General features: G+C 36.9%; 3 protein-coding genes across 6 annotated transcripts; 2 read left to right on the forward strand and 1 right to left on the reverse strand.

The window, feature by feature from the left end:
* The first annotated feature begins 904 nt into the window (after positions 1 to 904).
* LOC125218587 (auxin response factor 18-like) lies at positions 905 to 4,482 on the forward strand. 4 transcript variants are annotated; one of them, XM_048120281.1, is made up of 6 exons: positions 905 to 1,437; positions 1,544 to 2,626; positions 2,966 to 3,849; positions 3,948 to 4,011; positions 4,110 to 4,176; positions 4,256 to 4,482. In XM_048120281.1, the coding sequence occupies exons 2-6, from the start codon at positions 1,550 to 1,552 to the stop codon at positions 4,309 to 4,311; spliced, it is 2,148 nt and encodes a 715-aa protein (XP_047976238.1). In that variant the 5' UTR covers positions 905 to 1,437; positions 1,544 to 1,549; the 3' UTR covers positions 4,312 to 4,482. The 4 variants fall into 4 exon arrangements, with proteins under 4 accessions (XP_047976238.1, XP_047976241.1, XP_047976240.1 ...); XM_048120284.1 differs by having other exon boundaries at positions 905 to 2,626; positions 2,966 to 3,722; positions 3,805 to 3,849; positions 4,110 to 4,482; XM_048120283.1 differs by having other exon boundaries at positions 905 to 2,626; positions 2,966 to 3,722; positions 3,805 to 3,849; positions 3,948 to 4,482.
* Positions 4,483 to 4,843: 361 nt separating this feature from the next.
* LOC125223358 (origin of replication complex subunit 2) lies at positions 4,844 to 8,261 on the reverse strand. Its single transcript, XM_048126474.1, has 7 exons — positions 8,106 to 8,261; positions 7,677 to 7,806; positions 7,481 to 7,587; positions 7,216 to 7,348; positions 5,600 to 5,888; positions 5,304 to 5,531; positions 4,844 to 5,224 (listed from the first exon to the last, which is right to left on the reverse strand). Exons 2-7 carry the CDS (start codon positions 7,803 to 7,805, stop codon positions 5,025 to 5,027), a joined length of 1,086 nt encoding a protein of 361 aa, XP_047982431.1. The 5' UTR covers position 7,806; positions 8,106 to 8,261; the 3' UTR covers positions 4,844 to 5,024.
* A 1,245-nt stretch (positions 8,262 to 9,506) lies between these two features.
* Positions 9,507 to 10,446, forward strand: LOC125218669 (transcription factor TCP11-like). The gene has a single exon (XM_048120385.1). The coding sequence runs from the start codon at positions 9,740 to 9,742 to the stop codon at positions 10,196 to 10,198; it is 459 nt and encodes a 152-aa protein (XP_047976342.1). The 5' UTR covers positions 9,507 to 9,739; the 3' UTR covers positions 10,199 to 10,446.
* The last annotated feature ends 4,116 nt before the right edge of the window (positions 10,447 to 14,562 follow it).

A 14,562-nucleotide genomic window follows, 5' to 3' on the forward strand; every position in this document is an offset into this window, starting at 1 on the left:
TAAGAACTCTATATTTTATAAATAATCAAATTAACCTTATCAAGATCTTAATTAATACTACTTCCATATATAAATGCAGGGGCAATAAAGTACATATACAAATATTAAATTTAATTTAAAATTAAATGTAAAATAAAATTACTACTTTAACCTCATTTTGTCTTAGACATTAAGTCTCCAAAATATTTTTCAAAAAAAATACACGTTTTATAACTATAAGGGTAAAATAGTATTTATGTAAAATATAGATTTAATAATAAATATAATATAATATCAAATTACTACTTTAACTTCATTATGGTATTGCCACTGTGTCTATAAAACATTTGTCTATAATCAATACTACTCCAAAAAAGTTGATTTAAAATGGAGGGTTAGAATACGATTAAATTAAGGAATTTTAATACTACTTCAGCCATTAATATGGGCCAAAATACCATTCCTGCTCGATTTCTCAAATTAGTCGTTTGAATTGTTACGTTAATAAAATAAATCAATCCAAAATAGAGGGTTTTTTGCTCTTTTATATTGGAGTGGAAATTGAAGCTTCAGAATTTCAATTCGATTTTATCAATTCTTACGTACATCTCAATTAAATAAGAATGGAATATTCGAAAAGAAAGAAAAATTACGTTGCTTTTACACCTACTACTATAGACTTAGCTCAATTAAAGTGAAAGATTAGACTTTTTAAAATTAAGACTCTTACACTGATTACTATACATTGGTCCTATCAATAACAATTAAGCCCCGCCACCCATGTTAATCACCCGATTCACCCCAATATAAAATTATTTAATTCTCGTAAGCAGCAGAATAAATATAATCTTATTATAATACATAAACATATTTATATTCAACATGGAGGAATGGATATTTCAGTTTCTGGTGTATGAAGGTACATCAGAGTTAGTTCATCAGATCCGAGGCAGCAAGTATAATACTATCCCTTTTAAAAAGGAATTAATTAATAGATTACAGTAACGAATTCAACAGGGGAAAAAGAAAAAAAAATAAATCAAGTGAAGACGACATATATATAGTGTGAATGGAGTTGAGTATGAAGTGAGGGAGAATGGAAGAGGCCTTTATTAAGTAAAAGGAAAAAGTTCCGCTTCTTGTCTTTTGTTTTTCTCTAAAAATGTGCTTTTGATTTTTTGATTGCTTACTTTAGTTTGCCGTGATTTTAATTTTTTTGTGTGATTGAAGTGGAAGAGATCAATTTGATTCATTCATTATTTAATCTTTTCTTCGAAAAGGTTTTTTATCTGGTCCAAGGTCATGGGTTCCTTGTGCTGTCAAATTGAAGAAAGTGTGATATTTGATCGAAGATATTAATCTTACTTTTTGACTATTGTCAGAGTTTTGATTTTGTGAAGATAAGTTCTTGATTGTGAAATATCATATGCTGCCAATCTGTGTGCTTCAAATAAGGAGGTAAGAGTTTACAAGAGTTTGAGGTTATTAACTTTAATTGGATTTTTCTGCTTCTAGCTTTCAATTTCTGTGAGAGAAAATTTGTGCTATGAATTAAAAATTGTAGATTGAAATGATGAGTTTTATGGAATCGAAAGAGAAAATGAGAGAAACAGAGAGATGTTTGGATTCTCAATTATGGCATGCCTGCGCCGGCAGCATGGTGCAGATGCCATTGAAGAATTCCAAGGTGTTTTACTTCCCACAGGGCCACTCTGAGCACTGCTGTGGGAATGTTGATTTTAGGAATTTTCCAAGAATTCCTGCTTACATACCATGTCGAGTTTCGTCAATTAGTTTCATGGCGGATCCTGATACGGATGAGGTCTTTGCCAAGATGAGATTGTCTCCGGCTAGTGGGAGTGATGCCGCCGAGGTTGATCATGATGAAGGAGGGGCTGTTGGCTCTGAGAATCGAGAAACGCCCGCGTCGTTTGCAAAGACTCTAACACAGTCTGATGCCAACAATGGTGGGGGATTTTCAGTGCCTAGGTACTGTGCGGAGACCATATTTCCCCGGCTGGACTACTCGGCTGACCCTCCCGTGCAGACCATTCTTGCTAAGGATGTTCATGGCGAGACCTGGAAGTTTAGGCATATCTACAGGGGGACTCCAAGGCGGCATCTTCTCACAACCGGGTGGAGTACTTTTGTCAACCATAAGAAGCTCCTGGCGGGGGACTCGATAGTGTTCATGAGGGCGGAGAATGGTGATCTTTGCGTTGGTATCAGGCGGGCAAAGAGGGGGGTTGGTGGTGGAACTGATACGTGGAATCTGGCTGGAGGGAACTCCATTGTGCCTTATGGGGGGTTTTCATCGTCTTTGAGGGATGATGAGAAGAACAATAATGTGAATTGGATAGGAAGGGGGAGAGTGAAGGCGGAAGATGTGGTCGAAGCAGCGAGTCTTGCTGCCAGTGGACACCCCTTTGAGGTGGTGTACTATCCCAGAGCCAGCACTCCTGAGTTCTGTGTGAAGGCCTCTCTGGTGAAGGTAGCAATGCAAATACGTTGGTGCTTGGGGATGAGATTTAAAATGGCATTTGAGACCGAGGATTCCTCGCGCATAAGCTGGTTCATGGGGACTATATCATCAGTTCAGGTTGTTGATCCTATTTGGTGGCCTGATTCACCTTGGAGACTACTTCAGGTAATTTTGGGTTCAAGATGAATTGGTCTTATTTCAGTTTGTTAAATGTTTCATAGCACTATTATTCAGCTTACTTCATGATCACTCCCAATTTACTCACGTGTTTTCCTAAATCTTGCTTAGTGTACTTTCTTTTTACTAGTGTATGGATTGACAAGTCATGAAATTTTAGGTGCAATCCTTAATCTTTGATCCTCTTCATTGCATTTGATTGATGATGTTCAATGTATTGTGTTTAATATGTGAGATATTATCTTGCTTAATTTTTAATGTTAATATGCAAAGCTTGATACTGTCCAAACCAGCTGTTACAAGGTTTCAGTATGAAAATGATCACAGGTGGCCTGGGATGAGCCTGATCTGCTTCAAAATGTGAAACGAGTAAGCCCTTGGCTCGTTGAACTCGTATCAAACATGCCTGCCATTCACCTCTCTCCTTTCTCACCAACAAGAAAGAAAATGAGATTACCACAGCATTCAGATCACCCTTTCGATGGACAAATTCCTATGCCACCATATAGCCCCCAGCTTGTCGGGTCTAGCAATCCCTTCGGGTGTCTTCCTAATACCACTCCTGCTGGCATGCAGGGAGCCAGGCATGCTCAATATGGTTTATCATTATCAAGTCTCCACGTAAATAAACAACTGCAGTTGGGTTTGTTTCCCGTTGGTTTTCTGCCTCATGACCGATATCCTACTGGACCGTCCAGTCCCCTCCTTCCAACACCTGCCAGCAATGAGAAAATTTCCTGTCTACTTACCATGGGAAATCCAACTCAAGGATCAGCTAAACCTGATCACGGCAAGGCAGCACCGTTTGTGCTTTTTGGTAAGCCAATACTTCCAGAGAACCAGATTTCTCTGAGTTGCTCCAGTGATACAGTTTCCCCCACTCGAACTGGAAATAGTTCCTCTGATGGGAATGTAGAGAAAACAGGGAATACTTCTGATGGATCTGGTTGCAGCCTTAATCAAAACGAAGTACCAGAGCACTCATCATGTGAAGGAATTCAACCAGATATTCTGGAAACTGGTCACTGCAAGGTTTTTATGGAATCTGAGGATGTAGGACGTACACTAGATCTTTCTCTACTAGGTTCTTATGAACAATTGTACAGAAAACTCGCAGATATGTTTGGCATTGATGTCTCAGAAATACTGAATCGAGTTCTCTGCAGAGATGCTGTGGGCAGAGTCAAGTCAGTTGGCGACCAACCCTTTAGGTGAGAATAATTTGTTTGGCTACTTTCGTTGCATGCCATCTCCTCATGTCTTAACATACACTAATAAAAGCATGTATCTTTTCTTTGTTTACTTGCAGTAACTTTATCAAAACTACTCGGAGGTTAACGATCTTAGCTGATTCGAGCGGTGACAATGTAGAAGTATAGACATGTTCCTAAGTAATTTATGCTTCGATTTTCTGACTATACTGCTGAATGACATTCTTGAGTTTCTTTTCTGCTTATGGATGTGTAATAAGGAAATTTCTCCCATCGATCTCGAGTTGCTGCCTTGGTCTTCTGCAACTTGCAAGCTGAGCCAAAAGGGTTGGTGATACTGGTCCTGTTTCTTTTCTTTGCCCTGTGAGGCTTTATGTGGGGAAATTTCATGTTAGTTTTTTTACAGTTCATGCCAAGGCATTTCCTTCTATTGGAATGAACATGTTGGACTTGATCCCATAGCAAAATGTTTGCTGATTATTATATTTTTAGAGAAAGGCAGTTCTTGTAGGTTTTCTCAGTGAAGTTAGTTGGCCTGAATTTTCTGTGTATAACATAAGTTTGATAAATGTAACTAGTTTATTTACCTTGTTCATCTTATGTTTGCAAATAAATTAATGCCATCATATTTTTACAATGTAATGTAGCAGACGAAATTTACTTCAAAATAATGGATTGTTCCTTGGACCCAGCTTTCTACTAGTAAATGTGTTACACTAAATTAGGTTCAACTAATTAAATGTAAAAAATACTTGGCGTTTTTCAAAAGTAAAAATGTTAAAAGCTTCGGTGGATCAATGTACCGCTATTTAAATTCATATATAACAGATTGACTAAGTTACTATAATTCGGTTTATGATTAGAGTTCAATTTATTTTGAAACTTTCAACCACATAAATGTGTGATATTTTAAAGTACATGCTAGATCAATCATTACGAACTTAGGTTTTTGATCATTGCTTCTCACCACATTGTATTTTTTGACCATCCCTCAGATATGCACTATTTGATGTTTGCATGAATATTAATGAAGATTCGAGAGTAGCATATAATAATTCAAAGCCTAACAGATAAGGTGATAAAAATATGAAACAAGCTCAAATGCCAGAAGCTACAGATTTCAGCAAATGACAATTATGACATACAGTCATACACAGTAATTATTGATCAATCTTCTATTGGCTGATCTCATGTATAAGCTTCTGAAGGGCATCGCTTGTAAGAGGAATGTACAAGCAGTCTTCGCCATCCGAGTTTCTTCTCGTCTTCACCAATTCGTGATCCTTAAATTCTGTGAGATGAGCATTTAGAGTAATTTGGCTACTCACTAGGAAACGCTCTCGGCATACTGTGTATAAATTGTTCAATGGCATTCCTGCAAGAAACAGAACCAACACATTTGTTATACAATTGCAAAGGCATGTAAATTTTTCCAGTCAGACTTAGCCACTTGCCTTCTCCATCAGGATTGGCTAGCTGATGGTCGGCAACAACTTTGAACACATTTTGAGCATTTGGCGTCAAACTCTGTAAAACTAGTGAAGCTGTCTTCACAGTTTGTGCACTGCCACTATGAGCCAGGATCGGAGGAAAGAATATTCCCTCCACCTTGTATGGTGCAAAGGTAGGAACATGGTACCAGTACCAATTGAATTCCGTGTGTACCATCTTCTTGTTCCATACTGATAGAAATGAAAAATATTCAAGAACAACATTTCCCAGTAAAAATATAATGTGAGAAGAAACTTACATAAAGGTGCATTCACGTGATCCGTGGAAGCCACCATGAGAATATGAGAACAAGCTGCAAGTCTGGCGAGATATTGCTGAGACTCTGAATCACGCAAAGCAGGCCCGTCAATGTTGTTCACTACAACACAAACAAAAGATTCACCATCGTCCAAATGTGGGCCATCGAGAAATGAAATAAGGTCATCCATGGATTGGGTATGAAATGGTTGCTGGTTCTTAGGATGATTTTCCAGTTTCCTTTGTGTTTTCAATTGCTCCATCAGAAGTTCAGCTAATGTAACTGTAACCTACAAATATCACATCCATGAGGTATTTAGCATTTTGAGGATTCTGCAATTTATCTTCAACTGATCCATAAAAAGCATCAGTATGGGGACAACAACAATACAAATGTAGCAAGAAAACATATACAGGGCCATAGGGGATCCAATGATCCATGTATTCTGATAGCATCATCAGAGATACTCTACATAACCAGTTAATATAAAAGTTTTTTTTAAAGCAAAATGCAAAGAGCATAAATGAAATTAGTTACTTGTAAAGGGGCAATATCCGAGGAGAAGTTACAAGAAAAGGACGTCAAATTCGGTTTTGATTTAGACTACCCAAAATCTGGTATTCCTGACTTGGCATTATGTTTTCACTCAACAATTTTTTGACCTGGGGTAGATTTTTAGGCAAAGCTGGGTATACATGGTATTATATTTCTTGTCGCATCTAGAAATTTTCTTGTTGGTCATGTTTTTGTAAGGCTAATGGCCACTTTAAGCTAACCATACCCTTAAACCATGCTGTCCAAGGCAGTGGGTGAATGTCTTCAACACTTTCAAGAAGTTCCTCAGGGGATAATTAATGGCATCCACGCCAATTTTCGTATGCATAAAACTTTTACAAATACCAAATATCACACTCATTTAGCTTGACAGTAATGTGATATTGGACCTCTGTAAAAGAGATGACTATTCAAGTAACATTAACGAATATAGCAAAATTAGGTAGCTCAGAAAATTGATGTTATCAGCAACTGCTGCCAAATTTTTCACCAGGTTATTAAATGAGAAGCTGATTGGGAAGATAAGTCAAAGAGCACCCTATTGTGATGTCCTAAAAAAGACTTAGAAAAAAGTTTCATGCCAATTAAATTACTTGTGGGGGATAAGAAACCCTGCACCTTGACCACAAAAAAAATTCAATTTGTAACACATGTGTCTAATTAGGTGTTCCAATATATAAGTAGTAGATCATACTAATAACAAAGATAACAGCAAAATGATGACTAATCTGCATATTTTGCACTTATTTCAGCAATACACTTCCAAGATCGAGAATGAGGTTATGACACATTGCAACATCCACTTTTTTCCCCAAAGGATGAGAAGATGACAACAAAATGCTAACAAGTTGTCACCCAGAAACACATGTTCCAACTGAATCATGTGTAAGTAATCTTCGCAGCCCATCAAACATTTTTATATCAAATTAAATGAAAAATGTGTGCAGACTGCAGATAGGAAAGAAGAAGGGAATGATCACCCATGACTAATAACAAAAGGAAGGAACAGAAACCAGTATACTCTAAAGTAAGGTTGCAAATCAAATTATCATTGGCTTTACCTGTTTAAGATTGATTGACTGAAGATATCCATTGATCACAACAACAGAATAATCTGTTAACGCCGTTGAAGCAAAGTCTTCTATCAGCCCCTTCTTTGACCCAAAGCCATACATCAAAAGCCCAAATCCACACCTTTCACATGGATAATGAAACAACTCAACACCAAAGTACATAGATTTGTAAAAAATAACAAAATTACAGATTGAACCAAAAATGTCTAATATTGTCCGACACACACAAGCAAAGAAGAAGATATAAATTTACCTTAACATAAAAACCCATTCTGCATATGATTTCCGGTAACTATTTACCAAATTATTGATATCTTTCTCGTGCTTGAACTCAAGTTTAGCATATGCTTCTCTTAATTCCTACAGGATCGGCATTAAAAGACATTATTTTTCTATAATGTCATAGAAGTTTACACAACAAGTACTACTTTAGAAACCCCAAAGCATACCTGCTCATCGACGAGATTGATGTCAGAAACTTTGCGGGCAGATTTCTTGCTAGAACCGCACAATTCTTTTGCTAAAAAGTAGTTCCTTGAGAACCCGAACTCCTCTTCCTCGAGGTCATTCGACTCCATACTAGAGATGTGAAGAGAGGAGACAAATTTCAGTTCAAGACAAACAAATTAAATGGTACTGACGTGCCCTAATTGAAAGATTAGGCATCGTAGTTTTCGTTGTCCAAATAAATTTCAGCATTCCATGAAGAAGAAAACTCCAATTCAAAATTTACATTTCCGAAACCGACATTGATCTTCCAAAATAATCGACAATATCAACATATGTAGTGATGACTTTCCTAGAATGCATAACAAGATAGGTAACCACATCTCTGAAAAAGGAACAAAAAATAGCACAGAACTTGGAGTGATGATTACCGTAAGAATTGGAAATTTGATAGTAGAAGATTACGGACGGCGGTTTGACAGAAAATACTAGCAACTGGGGTGATAACCGGAGAGAACCTTGAAAATAGTATTCCCGCCAAGAGAGGGGCGAGATTACTGGAGTTATTTTTGTTTTCTAGATTGTTTCTTTTGGAAAGGGGCCTTCATCTCTGTTAAGCACTCACTATATTTATTTTGTTATATTCTGGGCTTGGGCTTGGGCTTGGGCTTGGGCTGGGCTGGAAGTCCATTAATTTCTGCATAGCAAAATTTCAGTTTTATTACAGTGATATTGGTCCCTGAGATCTAATTTACAACGGTATTGCAAAACTTAAAATGCAGTAGAAAAATATTTGTAAAATTAATTTCATTAGAGCATCTCTAAGAGGATAGGTAAATGGAGAGATAAACTAATATAACTACCATATTTACCTTTTTTCATGAAAAATCATATTGTAGAGGTATTTGAGAAGATATTATACATTTTCTCATTTTGAAGAAGTATCTTTACCTCCTCATCAATGGAGAGGTAAAATCTTATAACTACCATATTTGCCTTCTTTTCATGAAAAACTCTTTTCAAGGGGAAAGGTATTTGAGAAGGTATTACACTTTATGTTTTTTAATGCATTTTGTACTATTATTTTATTTTTAAAAAATAATTTACCTTTCTATATATCTTCTCCCTTTGGAATGTGTTACTTTTTAGAAGGGTATATTTCATTTTTTAAGAAGGTAAATATATAATATACCCTTTTTAATATACCCCTTGGAGATGCTCTTATAGATTTTTGAATGAAAAATACGTATTTTTAAGCTTACACTAAAATTATACCAAAAACACATTTTAGATTTTGATTTATTGCATTCAAACCTAAATTAATTTATATTTATGGGATATGGCCAATTGTTACCTTACTGCCATCTCAATGCGCTGAAATTTTATGGGATATCAATTTATATTTATGGGATATGGCCAATTGTTACCTTACTGCCATCTCAATGCGCTGAAATTTTATGGGATATGGGATTTTGATATGGTATACCGCAATAATTATATATACACATCACAAGGGTGCACTATGGTGACACCATATTAAAATGACAACCTAGACTAGCAACTCAGCACATAGTTCCAAGTAATCTTGGATTCGAAATCAGAACACTATGATGACACTATAGTTAAAATGACAACCTATACAAATAATTTCGAATACATAGACAAGCAACTCAAACATATAATTCCAAGCAATTTGCAATACGAAATCAAGCAATCTACTATACATAAACAAGGAAGTCTGTCACGTGGCAGAACTATTGTCATTTTAGTGTAACCCTAAGTCACAATATTCAATAAGTCAACTTCCTATACTCAAAACAATAAAACACCATCATCATAATTCTAACACATAATATATCACACCTCATTTAATTTAAATATGTAGTAGAAACATATACATATTGGAAGTAGAAGCATAGGAGACTAGAGATCCATTAAGAGAGAAAGATGGGCCCAACCCAATCCATGTCAAATTCCAAGACACAGCTGTCAAAATGGTTAGGGTTGTGATTGTCGTGTTTGAATATTTGTGTGGGGTAACCCTAACCAATCAGCAGTCAACACCATGTCTCCTTCCTCTTCAGATATGCTTCCCACTGACCTTAATCCCAAACCTATCACCGCACTCAAGCCACGCGCCGCCTCCACCAACACTAAAGATCGTCACACCAAGGTCAACGGCCGCGGCCGCCGCGTCCGGATGCCCGCCCTCTGCGCCGCCCGCGTCTTCCAGCTCACTCGAGAACTCGGCCACCGCACCGACGGAGAGACCATCGAGTGGCTCCTCCGCCAGGCCGAGCCTTCCATCATCGCCGCCACGGGCACCGGCACCCACCCCGCCGAGGCCATCTCCACCTCCTCCGGCCCCCTCCTTCATGTACCCCCACCTCCGCCTAGCTGCCAGCCGCCGCCGATGGAGTTCAAATTTATACCTCACGGATACGGACACATGCCATTCACGGCACTGCTACTTGAGCCGCCTACGGAGGAAAAAGAAAAGCCCACCGAGTTAGGCCGTGACTAGTATGTCTACGGAAGTCGGAAGTAATTACCCATTAATTGTCTATTTCTACTTACTACTTACTACTACAACATTAGTTTAGAAATAATCAGGCTAATCAAGTTCACAACTTAGGTGAAAATGCCTTCAACTCGTTGGGAGTTAGGCCTTTTGTGTAATTTTGATGCAAAAATGATGGTGTTTTGAAATCACTGTACAATTGACCTCACCCTACAAACTCAAATGCACAACTGCACAAGATGATCGCAGCACTGCACATTTCTCCCAATGAAGTTAGTATTAAGAATCAATACTGACACCACTAATTGTGTAAGCAACTTGGGTGTTCATGTGGTCGAAATAGAAGGTAAAAAAATTATTGAGATCAATGAAGTATACATGGATATCCTATTCAAGTAGATGGCAAATTCCCCATACACTCCAACAAACAGGAGCACTTGAGCTTATGGTTACAAACTTAAACCTCCAAGACGTAAGAGAATAAGGAAACGACGATAAAATGATATCCTTTTGTCACTAAACCGACCTGGTGGAGAACTTGTTGTCGGATGAATTTGTGGTATTCTGTGCCCCCGATAGCACTGATCAGATCAAACACGAAACTGCAGAAAAACCATAATGAAAATGTGGAACTATTTTAATCTCCAAAAGTACAACACCTATTATATGATGTGAAAGTTCAATTTAGGGAAAGATAATGTGCTTCGCTTATGCTTATAAGTAATACTCCAACAAGATAAAAAATGATAAAAATTGTAGGTTTTAGTTTTCAATGCATACTAAAAGATAAATGTTTTTACTATATTCTAAAAAATTTATATCAAATGGTACTAAAACATTTTGGCCAACCTATTATCTGCAATAAAAGCAGAGTGCAGTACATGATGAGACACACAAACAACAGCAAAGACTCACAAACTTACCTGCCAAGTTCCATCTCCTTGAACTTTGTTCTCAATCAAGTCATACAATGATAATCTGAAATGAAGCAGATCAACTATCACAAATGAGTCGAACGAATTCACTAACAATGAAAATACTGGGGAAAATATCAAATGCAATCAAAACCCAGAGCAGAATATTAAGCATCATCAATGGTATACCATCCTGTATTGCTAGAGGCTGATTTGAAGTTCCAAGATTCCTTATAGACATTACAACCAGTCCGTTAACTATTATTCACTTGGCTACACCAATAAAGCTTATGACATCAGAAAATATTTGGCTTCTACCGTTGAGCATAAGAGGTTTAAGCTCATAATTATTGAATATTTGATCCAAGTGTAAAACTAACATCAGGTGAAGAGAGTTAACAAAGATGGTGGTATTGACAAAGACAAATTCCAAGCATGGATGCATTAAAGAAATCCTTAGACAGAAACTGGAAAGAAACAAATCAGAAAAACCGTTATACATCTGATTCGCTTATTCCAATCTTACACTACACAAACAACATAATAAGACCAAAAGTATCTATCCAATAGCCTTTGATGGTCATAAGCTGCTTCATCTACTGAAGGTGTGTGAGTATGTCCCCATTAATCATCGGAACGTGCTGCCAGTGGTACCAACATAAAACTTAAATATCCTTCAAATGATCATTCCAAAAGTAAATTTCAATCAAGTTGAGCATACAAAATCATGTCCTATTTATAAGTTGAACTGCTTCAAAGTCAGAATTGCGCCAATTTGTCAGAAGTTTGGTTAATCAGGAGTATATAACTTTGCCAATAAATAGATTCAGGGATGTTTTGGATTTAAAAGGACAAGGTGAGGAAATAAACTAACATGAGGAAATCAATATCTTGATGTTTGACAAGGCATCTCATGGGTGTGAAAATATATGTTAGTGAACTATGTACAGTGCAATGATCCAAGAGAGTTAAATTCTATGAAGTTCATGGAGTTGATGCTTTCAAGAACAGGAATCATTTGGTATAACCTCTTCTCAACTTCTCCATCAAGTTCAGACTCGTCTGTTGTGTCCAGAGTACAGGAGTAGTCATCTCCCTCACATGATCTATCTCCAGGCTAAAGCATGGGCTCCCTGAATCACCACTCTCATATGCGCTACCCCCTCAGCTTCACTTTTTATAGATTTCCTGGAAATTTAATTGAAGTAGGTTCTAGAGAAGATAAACAGGAAAAGAAGCACGCACCTACGTAATACTTTTTTGAAGAGGTATGCCAATCTGAGGCGACAAAGGAATCTTGCAAGTATTCCTCCCCAGAATGTGATCATGAAGAGCATGTGCAGCAATCCCATCATTGTCAGTGTAGACGCATTGATCATCTCTAGTGTATTGTTCGTGGCAAATCTTCACATCATGTTGGGTGCTGTCTCCATAGTAACTGTTACTGAAAATTCTGTCAATGTTAAGAACTCAATGGAGCAGAATCAGGATCTGGTTCATGCATTGCTTCTTCTGGTGAATACTCACAGAAACAAACATGCATTCATCCAATAACAGCTGCTACAGTGCCTATCTAGTCAGATTGTGTATACTTCCAGCTAACCACATTATGCACACTCTTTCAACTACATACCCAATAAGATACAGTTTCTTGAAAAGTCCTATGGCCACATATTTATAAACAGTATAACCCATTATTAACTATCTACGCTTTTAATCATCTGATACACTGACAAAATTCCCCTAACGTTACGTGCAAAAGAGCTCCACGGATTATTCTTGAGAAATCGACACTATGGCTCTATCGATGAGAAATCTAAGTAACTTCTACCAAACTATCAATGAGAACAACTGTATTAGTCTATTGATCATATCCAAAAGCAATACAACAAATGAAAGTCTGTAAGTTTTGACTTTCCTTTAAGATTTACTTCTCCAAACCTGTTTCCATAAGGCATTAGTAATCCTCAAGACCTAAAAGAACATGATTGTCGTATTCCGTTGGTCACTAAGAGTAGTTTTTGTTGTTAATTTCGATGCAAAGTAGAGCCCTCAACACTGGAGTATCAAAAAACTCTTAAATATTTTTTCCAAATAAAATTCGATTAGAAGTTCACCACAAATTCCATTATCCTAATGTCCTCGGCACAAATTAAGCAGAAACATATGCATCACAACACAAAAGAAAACAAAACGAAGGCCACTCGAGGTGGCAAGCAATTCAGAACTCACCTTGGTTATAAATATAATCCCTGTGGCTGTGAGTGCACGAATACTAATGTACTCCATTTGCGACAATGAATGAGTAAAGGAGCGCAATGTTTAGTAAAGATGAACAATATGCCTTTGGAAACGCTTTATGAATTATGGCGTGATGAAATCGGCTTACACATCGGCGTGCCATAGCTCCGCCAAACCTTTCTTCACCGCCAATTTTATTCATCTAAATGAATTTTCCTTAGGCTCGGTTTGGAACACGGAATTGGAATTGGAATTGGAATTCTATGGAATTGAATTGGAATTATAATTCAATTCCAAATCCCATGTTTGGTAAAACGAAGAATTGATATGAAATTGAATTGACATGTTTGGTAAATATACTTACAATGCACACACTACACACACTTCACATATTTCACACACTACACACTACACACACTGCACACAATTCACACACTTCACACATTTCACATATTTCACACACTTCACACATTTCACACACTTCACACATTTCACATGTTTCACATAGTTCACACACTACACACACTACACAAATTTCACACACTTCACACTTTACACACATTTTACACATTTCAAGCATCTAATTTTTTTTTTAGTTCTAGATTTTTGTTTCGATTTGATTAAAAACACTAAAAATTTTCAAAAGTTTAAACTTAGCCAAATTTGAAATTTTAGTTTGTGAATAATGTGTGTATTTTGGTTATAGTGTGCGTAGTGTGTATTTTGTGTAAAATTTGTGTCGTGTGTGTATTTAGTGTGTCACGTGTGTAGTATTTTGTGTATAATGTATGTAACGTGTGTATTTTGTGTATAGTGTGAAATGTGTAAAATTTGTGTAGTGTGTGAAGTGTGTGAAATATGTGTAGTGTATGAAATTTGTGAAGTGTGTAGTGTGTGAAATATGTGAAATGTGTGTAGTGTGTGAAATTTGTGAAGTGTGTGAAGTGTGTGAAATATGTGTAGTGTGTGAAATTTGTGAAGTGTGTAGTGTGTGAAATATGTGAAATGTGTGTAGTGTGTGAAATTTGTGAAGTGTGTGAAGTGTGTGAAATGTGTGTAGTGTGTGAAATGTGTGAAAAGTGTGTAGTGTGTGAAATGTGTGTAGTGTGTGTAGTGTGTGAAATATGTGAATTGTGTGAAATATGTGAAATGTGTGTAGTGTGTGTAGTGTGTGTAGTGTGTGAAATGTGTGTAGTGTGTGAAATATGTGCA

Source organism: Salvia hispanica, chromosome 4 (assembly GCF_023119035.1).
Source record: "Salvia hispanica cultivar TCC Black 2014 chromosome 4, UniMelb_Shisp_WGS_1.0, whole genome shotgun sequence".
In the NCBI taxonomy this organism is placed as follows: domain Eukaryota; kingdom Viridiplantae; phylum Streptophyta; class Magnoliopsida; order Lamiales; family Lamiaceae; genus Salvia; species Salvia hispanica.

Bases quoted from the DNA above. Each gene is read 5' to 3' on its own strand.
- LOC125218669 (XM_048120385.1), top strand. From the start codon at position 9,740: ATGTCTCCTTCCTCTTCAGATATGCTTCCCACTGACCTTAATCCCAAA.
- LOC125223358 (XM_048126474.1), bottom strand. From the start codon at position 7,805: ATGGAGTCGAATGACCTCGAGGAAGAGGAGTTCGGGTTCTCAAGGAAC. The intron at 7,349-7,480 runs GTAAATTTATAT...TCCATGTGAAAG, and splicing joins GAATGGGTTTTTATGTTAAG to GTGTGGATTTGGGCTTTTGA. The intron at 5,889-7,215 runs GTAAAGCCAATG...TGATATTTGTAG, and splicing joins AGTCAATCAATCTTAAACAG to GTTACAGTTACATTAGCTGA.
- LOC125218587 (XM_048120281.1), top strand. From the start codon at position 1,550: ATGATGAGTTTTATGGAATCGAAAGAGAAAATGAGAGAAACAGAGAGA. The intron at 2,627-2,965 runs GTAATTTTGGGT...AAATGATCACAG, and splicing joins CACCTTGGAGACTACTTCAG to GTGGCCTGGGATGAGCCTGA. The intron at 3,850-3,947 runs GTGAGAATAATT...GTTTACTTGCAG, and splicing joins GTTGGCGACCAACCCTTTAG to TAACTTTATCAAAACTACTC.